Below are 19,349 nucleotides of genomic sequence, written 5' to 3' on the forward strand. Positions count from 1 at the left end.
AAGAGACTCACTTCAAACCCAAAGACATACACAGACTGAAAGTAAAGGGGTGGAAAACGATATTTCATGCATCTAATAGGGAGAAAAAAGCAGGAATTGCAGTACTTGTATCAGACAAAGTAGACTTCAAAACAAAGAAAGTCACAAGAAACAAAGAAGGACATTACATAATGATAAAGGGATCAGTCCAACAAGAGGATATAACCATTATAAATATCTATGTACCCAACACAGGAGCACCTACATATGTGAAACAAATACTAACAGAATTAAAAGAGGAAATAGAAAGCAATGCATTCATTTTAGGAGACTTCAACACACCGCTCACTCCAAAGTACAGATCAACCAGACAGAAAATAAGTAAGGAGACAGAGGTACTGAACAACACATTAGAACAGATGGACCTAACAGATATCTACAGAACACTCCACCCAAAAGCCACAGGATACACATTCTTCTCAGGTGCACAGGGAACGTTTTCAAGAATAGACCATATACTAGGCCACAAAAAAGAGCCTCAGTAAATTCAAAAATATTGAAATTGAACCACCTTCTCAGACCACCATAGTATGAAACTAGAAATAAATTACTCAAAGAAAATGAAAAAGCCTACAAACCCATGGAGGCTTAACAACATGCTCCTAAATAATCAATGGATCAAAGACCAAATAAAAACAGATCAAGCAATATATGGAGACAAATGACAACACTAATTCAACACTGCAAAATCTGTGGGATGCAGCGAAGGCCGTGCTAAGAGGGAAGTATATTGCGATACGGGCCTGCCTCAGGAAAGAAGAAAAATCCAATATGAACAGTCTAAACTCACAATTAACAAAACTAGAGAAAGTAGAACAAATGATGCCCAAAGTCAGTAGGAGGGACATAAAAAAGATTAGAGCAGGCCTAAATAATTTGATGAATGGAATCATGACATTATGTAATGTCTCTCTCTACTCCTTGTAATTTTCCTAGCTCTGAAGCTCTGAATATTTCATGTAGTATTAATACAGCCTTCAGCTGTCTTTTGTTTGATATTTTACATTTCCCTTAATGGAGGTCAGATTCTCTTAGCTTTCCTTCATCTAAGTCTTTCTCTCTCTCTCTCTCTCTGCTTTTTGCATTCATTCTACAAGACTTTTGCTTAGATAAAGGATTCTCTTCTGGGTTGGCAGTTCTTTCCTTTCCTCACCTTAATCATTCGACATTCTGTGGCCTCCACTGTATTTTATGAGAAATCTGTGATCATTCAAATTTTAGTTTATCTTTGCTTTTTAGCATTATGACATGTCTAGGCCTTATCAGGCCTGTTTGTTACTGATTTTAATTTTAGGCCTTATCAGGCCTAAACTCTTTTGAATTTGCTCTGTTTGGGGCTTGCTGAGCATCTTGAATCTCTAAATTTATGTTTTTGTCAAATCTGGGCTCTTTCCTGCTTTGAGTAAGAATTATTTTCTCTAAAAAAATAAAATTCTCTTTTCCTTTATATAACACCTATAATGTGAAGTTTAGACAGTTTGATAGTGTCCCACAAGTTTCTAAGGATGTATTCATTTTTTCCAGTGTTTTTTCCTGTCTTTCTTCAGTGTAGATAATTTCTGCTGCTCTGTTATCTTCAAGTTTACAGACCCTTCTATCATCTCTGTTCAGCGGTTGAGCCCATGCAATTTCTTTTGTAATTTCTGGTAATTATATTTTTCAGTTCTAAATTTCTCGATGTGGATCTTCTTTTATAGTTCTTATTTTTCTGCTAAGAACTTCAGTCTTTCCAACTATTTTGAGAGTGTTAACCATTACTGCATTTACTATGGTTATAATAGCTGCTTTAAAGTCTTATGTGACAATTCCAACATTAGGCTTCTCAAAATAGGCATCTGTCCTTTCTTTCCCTTGATAATTTGTCACATTCTCCAGTGGTGTGTGTGTGTGTTGTTTGTTTTAGCATGTGCAGTAAATTTTGGATTTTATTCTGGTCATTTTGAATATGATATTGTCATTTCTGAGTCATGTTTGCATCTTCTGGAGGTTGATTTGTTTGTTTTAGCAGACAGCAACCAGTGTAGATGACACGTTCTGTCTCACTTTCTGTGGGTGGCGGTTCTAATACCAGTTCTACTTTCAAAACTTTCCCTGTGCTCTTTACATTTGGCCTGTGCTATGTCTCTCAGTGATAGTCTAGGACTTAGGCAATAGTATATATCATACATTATTAGTTCTCTTTCTCATAGCCTTTGCTATACTTTCTGAGTCTATTTTATACAAACACAAGTTACTTGTATTACTTTATACCCAGGATAGGCATGTCTTTTCCAGTTGTTTCCTCTCCATGATTTCCCCCATTCTCTTCAGTTTCCAGTGGCCTTTTCCCAGTTACTTTGGTCAGAAAGACACAGACGCCCTTAGACTTCTGCATTGTACAGTTCCCCGTAACTGGGGCTGTCCTTGCATACAGTGCAGAAAGGAGAGAAAAGGAAAAAAAACATAATGGCAATTCTCCTCATACTGTTTGGGCAACAGAGGCCCTGTTTCTAGCTTTTCTGGCCTGAGAGAAAGGTTTTTCTCACAGGGTTTTTCTGTTCCTCTGGCACTGCAAGTCTAGGGCGAAGAGGAAAAAGAGTAGGAAAAAACCCCAGCATATTTCCTCACCATCTCCAGGTCACAGGGTCCCCTTGGGGATAGAAGAAGGGGACTCCTTTTAAGGGTTTTCTTGTCATCACCACTATCAAAATAGTTACTCAGGCAACTCTTAGGTCAAAGCCAGGAGATAGAGGAAAACGGAATCAGAAAACTCATGACTACACCCATTATGCTTCAGGTTTTGACTTCTCCCAATTATCTCTATTACCTGTTTATGGAATGTTGAAATCCTTTGGCCATTTATATATTGGCAGATTAGGTACTTTCTGAGTGATTTGAATGATATGTATATATTTAAGGAACATTAACCCTTAATCTGGATGTTTCTGTTCTTGTGTTCGATTCAAATGTTTTGACATCAATGTTGGAATTGTCACATAAGTAATTTTTAAAAATGCGTTAGTCTTTTGTGGATTAAAAAATTTGCTAATAGCCATTTGGGTAGTCTCCCTAATTAGAGTATGTGTTGTGGTTTTTAAAATATTGTTTTATTTTTCTCAAATTTAGAACAAAATTTCTTAAAATTATGAGCGATTGCTACAAAAATTTAGGTAATACAGATGTCTAGGCTAACAGGCAATGCTCTTCACAGCCCTACTTACTTTAAGAGAGAAATATTAGCATTTCATACAGATCCTTCCATACGTTGTTCATAAGTTTGCACTTCTCACATCCCCTTTTCTGCCCCCTACTAGCCCCAGACAACCGCAGACAACTGTAGATCTATTACTTTAGACAAATTTTGCCTGTTAGAGAATTTAGGGAAATTGTATAGTATGTGCTATTTTGTTTCTGGATTTGGCCGAACATAATGCTTTCCATAGTCACCTGTGTTACTGCCACGTATCAGTACTCTACTCCTTGTTATTATGATGCATAGTATTTCATTGTGTGAATATACCATAATTCTATAATACATTAATTTATTGATAGATATTTGTATTATTTGCAGTTTTTGGTCATTATGAATAAAGCTGCTGTGTACTAGTTCCTGTGTGCCAGTGTTATAATTTCTTTTGAGTAAATGATAACTAGTTAAGGACTTACTCTATCCTAGTAAATGTTTATTTAACTTGATAAGCATCTGTTAAAGAGTTTTCGAAAATAGTTGCACCATTTTACACTCCCATCAGCAATGTAATGAGTTTCAGTTCCCCACCTGGCACATTTATCATTTTTTTTTCTATTTTATTTTTATTATTTTTTGGTATCATTAATATACACTTACAATGAACAACATTGCAGTTGCTATACTGCCTTCCCCGTGGCCCCCACCCACCACATTATGTGTGGTAATCATAATGCTCCTTTTTCCCCCCTATCCCTCCCTTTCCACCCATCCTCCCCACTCCCTTTCCCTTTGGTAACTGTTAGTCCCTTCTTGGTAACTTGTGATCTGAAGACTACCATTAGGCCAAATGGTTTCTCTTCCCTTGTATGAGTGAGATTTTGTAAATTTGAATATAAATGAGGGAAAAATTAGTCCACGTGACTATAAAGAGGGCTACCAGAATTCAGTAGAAATTATAAATGCACAATAAAGGAAGAGTTCACAGCTTCAATTTCTTTTTCTAGACAGTGTTCAATAAAATTAGTTTTTCACAAAGAAGCATTTCCAATGCAGACCTATTGTAATGATTTCATAAAAGTTCAGACAACATAACCAGAGACACAGCAAAATACACTTCAGTCAGAGTCCTTGTGCACTAGAGGCAAGTCTGCTAAATGTACAGCACACTCTTCATCCTTTTAAGGAATCTGAGCATGGGAAACTTCCAGTTCTTACCAACTTAGAGGGCCTTTTCAAAGGCAATGCTACAAACTGGTGGGAGCCCTATCACGTTAGATGAGGCAAAACAGAATAGCGAATTTGTTTTTCTTTAATAAAGATCTGTATTTTGGTAAGCAGCTCCAAGATGGCAGCCCAAGATGTGACTTTTCCCCTTAGAGGAAGAAGTTTATCTAAAGAACAGAAACCTCCTTATATCACTAATAGCGATTCATACTTATATACTTAAACATATTATTTCCTGAATTGAATACACACTAGACACTTTACAGTGGGAGAATGGGACAAAAATATGCAGGACCATATAAAATTCGTCGGAAAGGGCTGCTGTGTTGGGCCAAATCTGTGCTTATATAGTAGTGGCTCAGAAGGGGCAGAAGGTGCGGGAAGAACTATTAGCAAGCAGGAAGAGGCAGCTGGAGAGAGAAAGCCCCCTGCCAACCCCATATCCCTCCCCCAGTGGCCATGGCCTGTAGACTTTAGTTTAGGAGAACCTTAGATGCCATAACCGCAACTCCTTTCTTGGCTATTTTGGTCCTTAGCAAAATTAATAGTTATTAGTATTAATGGAGTACAGAAAGTACAAGGATCAACGGCATCACTAAGAAAAATGTAGAGATAGCGCACATGAAGATTATGTGATTGGCTATCATCTTTGCAGAGGAATCACCACCAGTGTTTTTCAATTTCCATGGTTCGTTTCTCTCCGCATCACTTATTTTTTACTGTATCACGACACAGACCCATGAAAACACTAAGTGGCTCCATCCCCAGTACTTTTTACTGCATTGCATCTTATGGATCCACATTTTACCCAGTTTTCTTCCCACCCACACAAGTGCTAAGAGGGTATTAAAAAAGAAAAGATAGCATCTAATGACCATCTTTTCATAAATATCAACCCAGAGTACTCACTCTTAAGAAACACATGCATTCTTGCCTTAACTGAGGACTGAAATAACCAAGTAACAGAACCTTAAGTGCCCTGATGGAAATGTACAGTATGAGATACATCCACCTATCTATACACACATATGGGCACTCATGTGTATATACAATATATACATACAAATGATAATAGCTATACCAAAAATGTGCATACTTAACAGCTTTTTAAAAAGCCAGTAGATCATGGTATAATACAATTCATCTCCACTAGTGAATGGCACAAATGGAGAAATGCAAAAGAGGTGTTTCAAGTACAATAAAGTCATATTTCACAGGTGAAAATGAAGAGTATTATTCCAGTGTCCAACACAATGTACTCTATGAAAGTTTAAAATGCCAGATATTTAGTACTTAAAGTAGAAAGTTACTAAAATCTGCCTTATGGTCTGAAAAAGACACTCATAACAGAGGTTTTGGTTTTTGAAAAGGGGGTGAGGAAAGAGGCGGGAGTGGGAAGGAGTGTCAAGGACAGTTTCTTAGTTTGCTGAGTGGTGTTTATCTGATGTCTAGGCAGCTGAACATCATGATGGTTATGCTAAAAAGTTCAATTTACTGGTAAATCCTTGGCTTAGAGAACTAAGCGTATTATACCTGTGGGTGTGGCTTTAAATGCAGGACTAGTCATCTCCAGGTATAGAGATCACTGAAAAGAATGGCAGTTCTGAATAAAAATAATATAAATACATTTTCCAGCTAACCTTATATATCAGTGAAAATACCTGTAGATACTGTAATTTGGGGATACAGCTGATTTTAATAAACAGAGAAAAAAATATGTATGAAAGGAAGGGAACCCAATTAAGGATTATCTCAAGGTATGAGGTTTTACATTTTCAAAATGTTAACTTAAAAGAAGGGAGAGATAGTGAACACAGGAAACTTTTTACTGCCAAGTTCTGGATACCAGATATAGCATTTACAAATTTCTGATATGCTGGACAAATTTCCCATATTTTTTATTTTCTTAAACACATACATATTAAGTGAACACCAGCACTGGGGAGGAGGTAGTATTAGTTTAATCAAAGGTTGACATTTGTACACTGATTGAGAAAGTGCCTGCTTCTTTCTTTAGGATCTTTCAAAATCCTTCAGATTTTCCTGCTTTTACTCTTTGATGATTCCTACCATGATTGAGATTCCTCAGAAGTTAATCTTACAAACACACACAAACCAATCTGAATGATTAATCTGAATTAATTTGAATCTTTTTGCAAACTATATATATTTTATTCATTTTATTTTTTTTCAAACCATATATATTTTAATTCAAATTAACTTAATGGAATAATTCAAGTATAGTGATGTAAAACTGGCTCGGGTCCTGTGGCAAAAACGAAGCCCTACTGGACAGACATTTGGAGTCAGTGTTCAATCACGATTTTACAAGTACATGTAGTCTGCATGAACTCAGTAATTCAGTTTGACTAATTTAAGTCCATTTCGATTTTAGAGTTTTATATGCAAAACTGATCTGCTTCAGTAAAGGAGCCAGATCTAGTAAGAATTTTTTAAAAGGTATCAAATTCCATTATATTTTTGGACATTTTATAAATTCTAAAGGTTGGTCCTATCACTTTCCTCTAAACATGTAGATATCTCAATTTGTCTGAGATACTGTACAATATTTGAATGCAGAAGAGCTATTGAAATAATTAAGTCCCTTTCAGTAGAATCAAGTACATGTTATGTCCACCTAAAAACTGGTGATCTCAACCGTGGCCAGGAGGACGACGGACCAGAGCGCTACATGAAACACTGCCTATGACTGTGTGTGAATTCTACTGCGATCTTGGTTTTAAAAATATTTACACTGAAATATTAATTTTTCTCCCAGTTCCCATTAAATGAATGCTAGAAAGTCCTAAAGGGGTGGATTCAGGCAGACTGGGCTGACGTACCTGGAGAAGACTTAAATTGGTTGAGAAAACCAAGATTTCAATGGTGATTGGTCTGGTGTAGGCGGAGAGCATCACTGAGAGGCCGTGGAGAATGCTACCTTGGAGCCCTCTGTGAAAAGCAGGAGTCTGTCAGCAGCAGGGCTCCTGGTTCTTCAAGACAACTGGGGAGAGGGCAGGACAGCAACCTAAAGGAACTTGGAGCTCTCACGGGGAAGGATATTTTTTCCCTTCAAGTCATATTCATGGCTCCCCACCCACCTGCAGCTCAGTCTCCACACTGGCGGTGGGACCCCAAGTCACATCTGACTGTCAGCATCAGGTGGATCCTTCATTACAAAAGAAAACAAAATAAAACAAAACACACCCCTCTCTGGAAAAAAGAAGTTAGCTTTCGTCAAGAGATTTCCTGACCACCATAACTCACTGTAGTGTTTTTTTTTTTTATTTGCCAAACTTGCTGGTTCCTTTTCAGTAGTACGTTAGCACCGAGGCTTTAGACTTCTGCAAGTGGTATTTTCTGTCGTGTGATGTTAACATGATGCCAAGCAATCACTAAGTCTCAAGAAACTACAAGTTTGTAAAGTATTGCAGCAACAAAAACAGCAATCAACAACAGAAAAAAAAAAAAAAAAAAAAAAGGAAGAGGACCTGCACATGCAGCAAAACCTACAGTGGTGCTGAGGGTTAGTCAGCCCTGGTAAAGTCACAGGCTCAGTGACTCCTGGCTCACTCGGCAACTAAGCACTTAAATAGCGGGCTATTCTACTTGTAAACAGGAAACCCCATAAACCAAAAGGGGGTAATCGATTTATGTCTAAGTAGTGTGATGAGAATTCCAGGAGATGGTGGTCTGTAAATACGGCATCATTCAAATACCTCTGGCCTTTGATTTGTATTGGCTACATGTCTTTGTTTTTGTATAAACAAAGTAAAAGTACTGTTTGGGGTCTTGGAAGTTAACAGAGCTTAGCTCAGCTAGGATGACGTATCACAGCATAAGCAACAAAACGTCAGGATATACATAGGCTTCATCTCCTCACTCTGCTACTGAACATACCCGTCATATGAACTTTCAGGGGCCCCTCTCACCCTTTTTGTCTTCCCCTTTGGAGGCTTACAAGTTTGACAATGTAATTTCCACAAAACTTGGGATCTCCTGAAGCACCTCCATCTCACCATACCACAAAGAAGGCACAATTGAATGGACCAAAAAAAAAAAAAAAAAAAAAATCCCTGACAAGCTTGCAGCATTCAGAAAAAGAATTAGGTTGTCTTCTACTCTCTGAAAGAGTCAATGCAACCCTTTAGTGTTCATGGATTTCCACTTTTTTCCTACTCCAAATGAGGCCAATTTAATAAACAAAAGTCAGACAAAATACATTTATTTAATAACCAAAATACATTGGTGAGGGGATACAGGTGTGTTTCCATAATAACTTGTTTTAGCATATGCTGGCTGCTGTGAGCGGCTCATAAGAACCTGGGGTATATAGAGAAAGGCTTTAGATCTTTTCACAAATTTCTTAGGATAGACTTGTCCAAAAGTGATGAGTCAAGCCACGTTGCTGAATTGTTTTTGCAGTTTTCAGAAAATACCCCCTATCTAACCAGTTTCTTTTTACCACGTGCACTGTATGTGTGTGTGTGTGTGCATATTTAATAAACACACATACACACCAATTCCCCTTTACATAAAATTTCCCCAAAAGTTAAAAACAAAACAAAGCACAAAACCTGACAGCTAAATACTATGACATCCCAATTAGTAAATACAAAACAGAACGCTTTACAAAAATGAATAAAATATACCATCTGTACTCAGCTTCCACATGGTAGCACCCAAGCGAGGAGGCTGCTTGTGATGATGTCTACAGGGAGTTTCCTTTGCTGGACTGTTCCAGCAGAATGGCCATTCTCAATTATTTTGATTTGGTTGTTGATCCATTGATTATTTAGGAGCATGTTGTTAAGCCTCCATGTGTTTGTGACCCTTTTTGCTTTCTTTGTGCAATTTATTCCTAGTTTTATGCCTTTGTGGTCTGAGAAGTTGGTTGGTAGAATTTCAATCTTTTTGAATTTACTGAGGCTCTTTTTGTGGCCTAGTATGTGGTCTATTTTGGAGAGTGCTCCATGTGCACTTGAGAAGAATGTGTATCCTGTTGCTTTTGGGTATAGAGTTCCATAGATGTCTATTAGGTCCATCTGTTCTAGTGTGTTGTTCAGTGCCTCTGTGTCCTTACTTGTTTTCTGTCTGGTGGATCTGTCCTTTTGAGTGAGTGGTGTGTTGAAGTCTCCTAAAATGAATGCACTGCATTCTATTTCCTCCTTTAATTCTGTTAGTATTTGTTTCACATATGTTGGTGCTCCTGTGTTGGGTGCATAGATGTTTATAATGGTGATATTCTCTTGTTGGACTGAGCCCTTTATCATTATATAATGTCCTTCTTTATCTCTTGTGACTTTCTTTGTTTTGAAGTCTATTTTGTCTGATACTAGTACTGCAACACCTTCTTGTTTGCATGAAATATCTTTCTCCATCCCTTGACTTTTAGTCTGTGCATGTCTTTGGGTTTGAGGTGAGTCTCTTGTAAGCAGCATATAGATGGGTCTTGCTTTTTTATCCATTCTATTACTCTGTGTCTTTTGATTGGTGCATTCAGTCCATTTACACTTACAGTGATTATTGAAAGATATGTACTTATTGCCATTGCAGGATTTAGGTTTTGGTTACCAAAGGTTCAAGGTTAGCTTCTTTACTATCTTACTGTCTAACTTCACTCACTTATTAAGCTATCATAAACACAGTCTGATGATTCTTCATTTCTCTCCCTTCTTATTCCTCCTCCTCCATTCTTTGTATGTTAGGTGTTTTTTTTCTGTGTGTGTGTGTGTGTGTGTGTGTGTGTGTGTGTGTGTGTGTGTGTATGTGTGTGTGCTCTTTTGTGTTTCCTTTGACTGCTTTTGTGGGTAGTTGATTTTGTTTTTTGCCTTTAGTTAGTAATTGATTGGTCCGCTTTCTTTGCTGTGATTTTATTTTCTCTGGTGACATCTGTTTAGCCTTTCCCTCAATTTTTGCTTTTCTGGGAATTGTTTAATCCCTCCTTCATATTTAAATGATAATCGTGCTGGATATAGTATCCTTCATTCAAGGCCCTTCTCTTTCATTGCATTAAATATATCATGCCATTCTCTTCTGGCCTGTAAGGTTTCTGTTGAGAAGTCTGATGATAACCTGAAGGGTTTTCTTTTGTAGGTGACTTTTTTTCTCTCTCTGGCTGCCTTTAGTACTCTGTCCTTGTCCTTCATCTCTGCCATTTTAATTATTATGTGTCTTGGTCTTGTCCTCCTTGGGTCCCTTGTGTTGGGAGTTCTGTGTGCTTCCATGGTCTGAGAGGCTATTTCCTCCCCCAGTTTGGGGAAGTTTTCAGCAATTATTTCTTCAAAGACACTTTTTATCCCTTTTTCTCTCTCCTCTTCTGGTACCCCTATAATGTGGATATTGTTCCATTTTGATTGGTCACATAGTTCTCTCAATATTCTTTCACTCCTGGAGATCCTTTTATCTCTCTCTGTGTCAGCTTCTCTGCGTTCCTGTTCATTGATTTCTATTCCATTAATGGCCTCTTGCATCTCGTCCATTCCGCTTTTAAGTCCTTCCGGAGATTGTTTTATTTCTGTGTTCTCCCTCCTTAGCTCTTGCATATTTCTCTGCAAGTCCATCAGCATGGTTATGACCTTTATTTTGAATTCTTTTTCAGGAAGATTGGTTAAATCTATCTCCTCAGATTCCCTCTCAGGGGAGGATGGATGTCTGGCTTAGTCTGGTCTGTATCAAATTCTTCTGCCTTTTCATGGTGATAGAGGTAGTCGTAGGCACTTGGCATGTGTGTCAGCTGGGAGATCAAAGTCCCTTTCCACTTGCTCCTGGCCTTCCTTTCCTGGGAGAACGGTGACCCTTAGTGGCTTTTACTGGGCAGCTGCGTGCAGATGGGGTCTCTGATTCTTGCCCCGCTACTGTGGAGTAAGCTCCGTGCGGTTGCTGTGGGCGTGGCCACTTTTAGGCTGCTGCTCTGCTGTGGTGGGGCCGCGCCAGAGGGGGAGTGGGCGGGAGGCTGTTTATCACTGTGGGGGGCCGCCAAGCTATGTTGTCGCCCAGGGGGTTGGGGCACCTGGAGTTCCTGGGGATTCCCAGCTGCTGGGCTGTATGCCGGGATGCCTCCATCCAGCTGTGAGGCCCCTGTCCCTTTAAGACCTTCAAAAAGCACACGCTTTTCTTTTGTCCCAGGTGCGCCGGCCGTGGGGACCCGCTCGCAGGTTTTACTGTTCAGTTTCCCTAGTATCCAGCACACCACGCACTGTGTGTCCATGCTCTGGTGCGGATGGCTAGGGCTGGGTATTTAGCAGTCCTGGGCTCCCTCTGGTCCTGCTAGGCCACGGCTTGTATCTTATCCCCTTCGTGAGGCACTGGGTTCTCGCAGATGTAGATGTAGCCTGGCTATTGTACTGTATCTTCTGGTCTCTGTTTTAGGAATGGTTTATTTGTTGTATTTTTAAAAATATATATGTTTTTGGGAGGAGACTTCTGCTGTCCTACTCACACCGCCATCTTGGCTCCTCCTCACCATTCTCAATTATTAGGTCATGTGTAAGACATGTGTGACCCATTGGATATTTGTCAAGTGACACTGGTGCTTCTGTTCATGCCCTGTTCCGTTCATCCCCCGGCAGCTGTCTGCCTCAGAACCCGAAGGCTATTGCGAACTCACATACTGCTACCTCGGGGTACCCCATGCATTGGCTCAGAAGGGTGACCTGCATCGCTGGGGACCCACCTTGTATTGGATGGCCCCAGGCTTGTGGTAGGCCACCTATGGGATGCACCCTGTGAGGAGCTCCGGGGGGGGTTTGGCTGAATGCCTCAGGGGCAAGGTTAGAGAGGTCGTTTCCAAAACCTAGTCCCTCGCTTTCAGATTTGAAAGCTTTCATCTCTTTTGCTCGACGCTCTAGCAGGCTTCGTATTCTTTCACTGCACTCATTCTGAAATGTCAATATCTCTTCTTCCATCTGTTGTGGGTTGGTGGGGGGAAGCAAAAAGAAAGCTCATTTATTTTAAAAAATATATAAACTACAGAAGCAATAATTATTCTGGTTTAAAGTGAATCATAAAAATGTCCACTCTGGCTATTTTAAAGGATGTACATTTAAAAATCAAAGAGATGTACTGTAGGAATCATATATAACTTATATTGCTAAAATGTGTAAAATTAAGTTCTTAAAAGCAAAGGTAATAATCTCTATTGAGATAATAAATCAAGGCAATTATCATGAATGGCTACCAAAACCATTAGGTAAAAAGATTGAAAAAGAAAATGTGTAAGGAGAATGTAGCCTTATTAGATACACCGTAAGGTCACTCTAATGTAATAAATATGGTGTTGGTGTAGGAACCAGTAATTAGTAAAATAGAAACAGAATGAAGTTTGTAAGTTTTTAATGCAGGACAAAAGCACTAATTAATTTAATGGGAAAAACAACACAGGCACAAGTGGCTAACCATCTGGAAGAAAATAAAAATGGAATCTCATCTGATACCATATTCCAGAAAGATCAGAGCATTAAGTGAAAAACAAACAGAAACCATAAAGTTTCCATTAGAAAGTTAGGAGACTCTATGTACTTAGAAATCAGTGGTTGGGTAGCCGTCAGAATCAGTTTTGGACAACTCAAAGGTTTACAAATATATATAGCTGACTAGAAATAGTTTTAGTGTGAAAAAATACATAATAGTCAATGACAATGGGAAGAAGTTGATGGAGAAATTGTTGATGAATGAGAATATCTGAGCCCACTCATCAAATATGACTTCAAAGTGGGACAACTAGACATTATATAGCTTTTGATGTGATGCAAAAGGAAGTGTAACACAGTAACCCTTATGAACATTCCTCGCAAAAATTTTTAAAAGGAAAAAAATTAATGTAAATGTAATCATGCCCCTAGATCTAATGACCAGTTTACAGGAAATGCAAAGTAAAGAGGAATGCATTAAATGACACCATGAGGATGGAATCAGCCAAATTCAAATGTGAGAATTCCTACAAAGCAAATGACCCAGTCCACAGTAATAAAAAAAAAAGGGCACAGGAGACTAAAAGGCTTAAAAGACAATCAAATGCAACGTCTACACCATGTTTGGGCCCCAATCTAAATAAACCAAGAAGACCTTTTTTTAGATACAAAGGGAAATCTAAGTATGGACTGAGTATTAGGTAATCTTAAACATTTATTATAATTTTGTTAGTTAACACAATGGAATTATGACTATGTTGAAGTAAAAGAGTCCTTATTTCCTTATCTGTGTTTGCAGTGAAATGATTCTATGCTGGGATTTGCTTTAAAATATTTCAGATACTCTGCCCCCTATCCTGCTCCCCTAAAAAGCTGCATGTGGAGTTGGGAAACAGATGAAATATAAGCAAGATACTGATAGCTGTTGAAGTTGCGTAATGAGTATTTGGGGACTTCATTGTACTAGTTCTTAATAATTTCACTAATACTTTTTGTTTGAAAATTTCCATGATACAAAGTTTTTAAAAAATAGGAAATAAAGAGTATTTGTAAAGAAGTATTAAATTAGGTTTTAAGATATTTGAGGACTTACGCCAATAGTCATTGTTCTCTACACAGAAATCTAGCTCAACAAATGTGCTTAATTTTTATGTATCTTTTTTTTATACTAAGTTATCATTGATATACAATCTTATGAAGGTTTCACATGAGCAACATTTTGGTTACAACATTTACCCATATTATCAAGTCCCCTCTTATGTATCTTTTTTAAAGTGCCCTTTTAAAAACACACAATTTAGCATGGAAACACCTGGAGGACCTGGAGGACAATTCTTGTTTCATTTGGAGGCTGAAAGCAATCTTCAAACAGAATTATTACACATCTAGAAACAACTAACATTCTCTCTGGTTCCACCTCTATTTTCAGATGACTGTTTCTTATCTGTACAACCAGTAGGCACAAAGTACAGAAAATACAGATGTTACAATGTTTTCAAATCATACCATGGGTATATCACTGCCTTGGTAGTTGCCAACTGACTGACCCCAAACTACTTTATAGTCATGCACTTCACTTGAAATATAAACATGAGCCCTAAAAATCAAGCAGCAACTCAAAGCACTGTAGATTTATTCCACTGTTTCTTTTATTATTTTTAATACTAAATCTTATGCATGTCTATTATCAAATACAAACCACCACAACCAATCTACCATATTAAAAGAGCCATTATAAGTATTAGTTCAACTCACTTTAAGTGTGATTTGTCTTTATTTTATTCAACACCTCATAAGCATTTTTCCACATTAATACTATTTTTATAGCCATTATTTAAATGGTTGAGTAAGATTTTATTAAGTGGCTTGGTCATAAGCACTTAATTATTTTACATGGTTAGGTGTTTAAAACCATTATAAACTATGCCATAATTAACATATTTATGCATATTGCTTTTCCTGTATTCAGGATTTCTTTTCTCTAAATTCTCTAAATTCTTTGCTTAACATTTTCAAAGATCATTGATATACTTCCAAATTGCTTTCCAAAATGCATTAACAATGTATGAGAGTGCCACTGCACTTCTGGCAATGGTATCAGCCCTATGCCAACATTTTACCTGGTTTCGTAGAACATAAAGGCCTTAGTTCATATATTGAAATGACTACACCTAAGATACTAATTAGCACTCTTTAACTCGGAGCCACTAGGTGGAGCTAAAAATAGAAATAAAACAGTACCAATACTTCTCTCATGACACTGTTACTGAAATACTATAGGTTTCTCTTTTAGTGATAATTTTGAAGCATAAGAGATGGAACTTTAGATTCAATTTTAAATATGCAAGTTGAAATCAGGCAGATTTATGAATTCTGTACATGGGACAACTACATTTTTCTAAAAATTTGTATGTGTTTCTGTCTTCCCACCTTGAATGAGAAACACAATTGAGATAATTTTTAGAGGCAAGTACCTCTTAAAGGAGCCAGTAATGAAGACAGCTGTGCCACAGAAATAGCAACACCTTATTTTGGTGGAGTTTTTAAGAACATTTATTTTTAATAGAAATGAGGTATTCTATTTTTAATCACAAGAACTGTAGAAAGTAGAGGAAAATCTATGCGCCAATTAATGGTCCAGAAGCAATGACAATTTTTAACAGACAAAACCATTAGGCATGTGTTAACTTACAATGGACCTAAGACATGCCAGCTGCTGGGAACTTATGGCTCAGGAATTCTGGAACAGAGCATTCAATCCTGGATACAAGTGGTATTCTACTACTTCTCAAAACAAATGCCTTTCCTCTCTTTCTTTCTCAAAAGCTTATACCCTTTGTTCTTTCTTCAACACACACACACACATACAGCCTCAGTACCTTAAAGGACACAAGTGAATTTAGGGATTCTAGTTCTAATATATATGACAAAGAGTAAGTAAAATAAATAAAGCTACATCTAGAAATATTTTCAGCCTGACACTTCATCTGTGTAAAACTGGTCTTACCTTCTCTTTTCTAGTAATGCATCAATCTGTACAGTTTCAGACCAGGGATGAATGAATAAAGTATATTCCTGATCCCTTTTCCTTGTCTCTCTCAAGCAATTACTAAAGTTTTTTCCTTCACTATCCAAGTTTCTCTCCAATTTCTTTAGGTACAACTAGGTACACAAAAGAAGGGAGGAAGACGGAGCCAGAGCTATCCTTTTACAATTCAACTGTCTTCACATAACTCCACATCATTCCTCTAGTAATTCCTACTTAAGTATATATATTCCTTTAATACATCACACTCATTAATTTTAAGGTTCATTACTGAATCAGTAATTTTAAAGAAAAAGAAAACACTACCAAAACTAGAATTAAGGAAATATGGTATTGTGAAAACAATCTAATGCCACCTCTGTCATCAAGAAGATATATTTATGAAATGATTTTGATGAAAGCAAATCCTGGCACAATTACTTTTTTCTATTACGCATACCTGTTGTTTCAAGAGTGCCTTGCGGAGGGAGACCCTCCGTTTCAGCTCCCGAAGCTCTTGAGCGTGTTGTGCCTCAGCCTGCATTTTGATCTTGCTCTGAAGTTCAGTCAACAGCTCCAGTTCCTGCTGCAGCTGCGTTTTCAAAGCCTGGCACTCTGCCTCCTGCGCTTCATCCAAATGCGGCTGAAAGAGAAAGAAAACATACATCCTCCTGTGAGCTACCTTCTCATGACCTATGGAAAGGAGGACGTGTAAGTTAAGGCAGACTACTCTTCTATAGGGCACAACCGTTCTCTTTTACATCTTGGAGTAAACATCTCTGGAAAAGGAAAACACAGCAACCAATGACGGCATTATAAGAATAAAGCTGTCATAAGCTATTTGGATGATGCCTAAATAATCATTATTTTTTAAAGGAAAACGGTATCTGATTGATGTAAGACTGGGAATGTCTTCTCTCCAATGGAAATAACTACAGAACAGGGACAAGCATGCCACAGCTTATGGGCAAAATCTGAACAGCTACCTGATTTTTTGTTTTTGTTTTTCAATAGTCCACTAATTAGGAATGGTTTTTTACATTCTGAAATGGTCACATTTTAAACGGCTATGTAAATACCCACATAGTAACCTCAGTTTTTCCTCCTAAAATATTTACTATCTGGCCCATTAAGAAAAAGTCTGTAAACTGACATAGCAACTATTTTGTGCCTGCACTCAAATGTGACCATCTGGATTCCCGGTAAAGCGCTACTTTTTGAACCCTGCTTAACAAAGCTGCTTCTCCAATCTTGATGCACTGTTGGTATACGTACTAAACCTCTGCAAGGCACCAGCAGAGAGCCTATGTGGAACCTCATGACCAAGTGTATCAAAGAGAATTACATATGCATCCTGCATATTTCCAAGCAATGCTGAGAACAAGAAGAATATGGACCACCTTCACTATTTCCCAAGGTACAGCAGCATTTTCATCTCCAACTTAATATTTCAATTGTTGGGATTTTATTTGGGTGGTGGAAGGAAAGGGGCACTAAATTTGTTTTGCCTAAGTAAAATAAACTTACAGCTCGAGTGGAGAGCATTTCATTAATGTGGTCATACTGCTCAGTTAAGATGGCTAAGTTTTGGGTCTGCTTCTCCTTAGGCTTTACTCTTTAGCACCACAAGCAAAAACCTGGAAGTCAGCTAACTAATCTTTCAAAGGTCAAAGAAAAGTTATGAGGCAAGAGAAGGGACAACCCTTCTTGTGGAAATGGTAACAGACATGAACTACATAAACATTTTTGAGATAAAATAATTTGAGTTCAGAAACAGAATAACTCTGGCTTTAAGTCACAGGTTAATAATTCTATGAACTCAAGTTTCAATAAAATGTAGTAAGATGTGCTATATTTCATAAGGTATAGCCATCAAGCCTACAAGTAACAACACTCATTTCCTACACAAAGGCAGAACCTACAGTTGAAATTATTTACCTCAATATATATACTGCCAGATATTGAATGGTTGACTAAGTGTGCAAATGCGTGTATGACCAAACACTCTTGTCAAGGAACTAGTTCCCACTCTTTGCTCCCATACTACAAAATCAAATATATATCCTTTTCTGCATTTTACACCAATTGAGGTACTAAGTCATAGTCATGTACCTTTATTCTGTGAAGGGTCAAGAAATGTCTAGCTAGAAAGACAAACTCTTGGTTTAGTTACGCTTAGCACTGCCCTTAAATCCTGCCCTTGGTTAATAAAATTCCTCCAAGTTAGCCAGAAATGGAACAGTGAAATTTAGAATTCTCTTCTGACTTTGTGTAACCACCTCCATTCTTTAAAAAACTTTTAAGTATTCAAATATATTGCCAAGAAAACTATAGACACTCCATATCACTAGCTAATGACAAAAAGGAATGCCCTGGAAAATTTTTTCAACAAGATTAATACTTATACCAAGAATAAACTATATTCCTCAATGTTTCCCCCAAGTGAAAGCAGGATAAACATGTTCCAGTTGTTTCTTAATCACTTAATACTGACAAAACGTCACCTAATGGCAGATGAAGAAATGGCAGATAAACAATAGGTGTTTACCCAAGTCATTCCTCAGAAATGGTGCCCCAATGTCTACAAATACTGTCAGCTCACCTAAGTGTGCAAACTGAAGTCCTCCTATCCCCCTTAAAGTCTTAGAGAAAGTTGGAATAGTTGCAACTATTGAAGTTGAACTACTACATAGTAAATACAAATTTATCTTAAAAAGTTGCAACTATTACTTACATAAATGAAATGACATGATGTTAAAATAGTCTGTTTTCTCCAAGAAGGGACTAGGGTTACCAAAAAGGAAGGGATTGGGGAGTGTGGGTGGGGAGGGAGGGAGAAGGGGATTAAGGGGCACTATTATTAGCACTCACAATGTAGTGGGGTCATGGGGCACGCAGCACAGCGCGGAGAAGACAGTACTAACTCTATAGTGTCTTACTACGCTGATGGACAGTGACTGCAGTGGGTTGGGGGGGACTTCATAGTATGAGTGAATGTTGAAACCACAATGTTGCTCATGTGAAACCTTCTTAAGATTGTTTATCAATGATACCTTAATTTAAAAAAAAGAGTCTATTTTGTTCAAATTGGGCAAGTAGATAGATATATACAACTAAGAGGAACATGGTGATTTTCTTTCCCACTGAAGTAACAGAACAATTTCTTTTACGGAAAATCTTGAGCTTATGTATCATGAGAAGGACGCTTTCTATCTGAAGTCTGCCTATGACTGTGAGACATTATTTTTCCCCTTGATTTTTTAACAGTATCTGAAAATCAGACTAGTGTCTCCAAGCTTTCAAACGGAGAAGGGGGCCACAACAGGGAACCAAAAGGAAGGGTTAAACAGCAAACAACTAACCTATTCCAAGCCCCAGAGAAATGAAGTCCTATCAGATTCATGGTCTGACCAAAGAAAACTAAACAAGCTTTCAGTTCGGTTTACTTCTGGGTGCTGCTCACTTTAAAACTGTAATTCAT

At 37.8% G+C, this 19,349-nt stretch overlaps 1 protein-coding gene across 1 annotated transcript in view; it reads right to left on the minus strand.

Moving 5' to 3' along the window:
* Window positions 1–11,845: 11,845 nt before the first annotated feature.
* The window catches only part of LOC140848627 (serine/threonine-protein kinase TAO1-like), a 41,064-nt gene continuing 33,560 nt past the window's right edge, over window positions 11,846–19,349 (minus strand). Inside the window, exons 13-14 of the mRNA XM_073232896.1 lie at window positions 16,329–16,511; window positions 11,846–12,339 (exon numbers count right to left, since the gene is read on the minus strand). Of these exons, the coding sequence (XP_073088997.1) occupies window positions 12,013–12,339; window positions 16,329–16,511 (510 nt within the window). The 3' untranslated portion in view covers window positions 11,846–12,012. The remainder of the gene's footprint in view (window positions 12,340–16,328; window positions 16,512–19,349) is intronic.

This window comes from Manis javanica, chromosome 4 (assembly GCF_040802235.1).
Source record: "Manis javanica isolate MJ-LG chromosome 4, MJ_LKY, whole genome shotgun sequence".
Taxonomy (NCBI): Eukaryota; Metazoa; Chordata; class Mammalia; order Pholidota; family Manidae; genus Manis; species Manis javanica.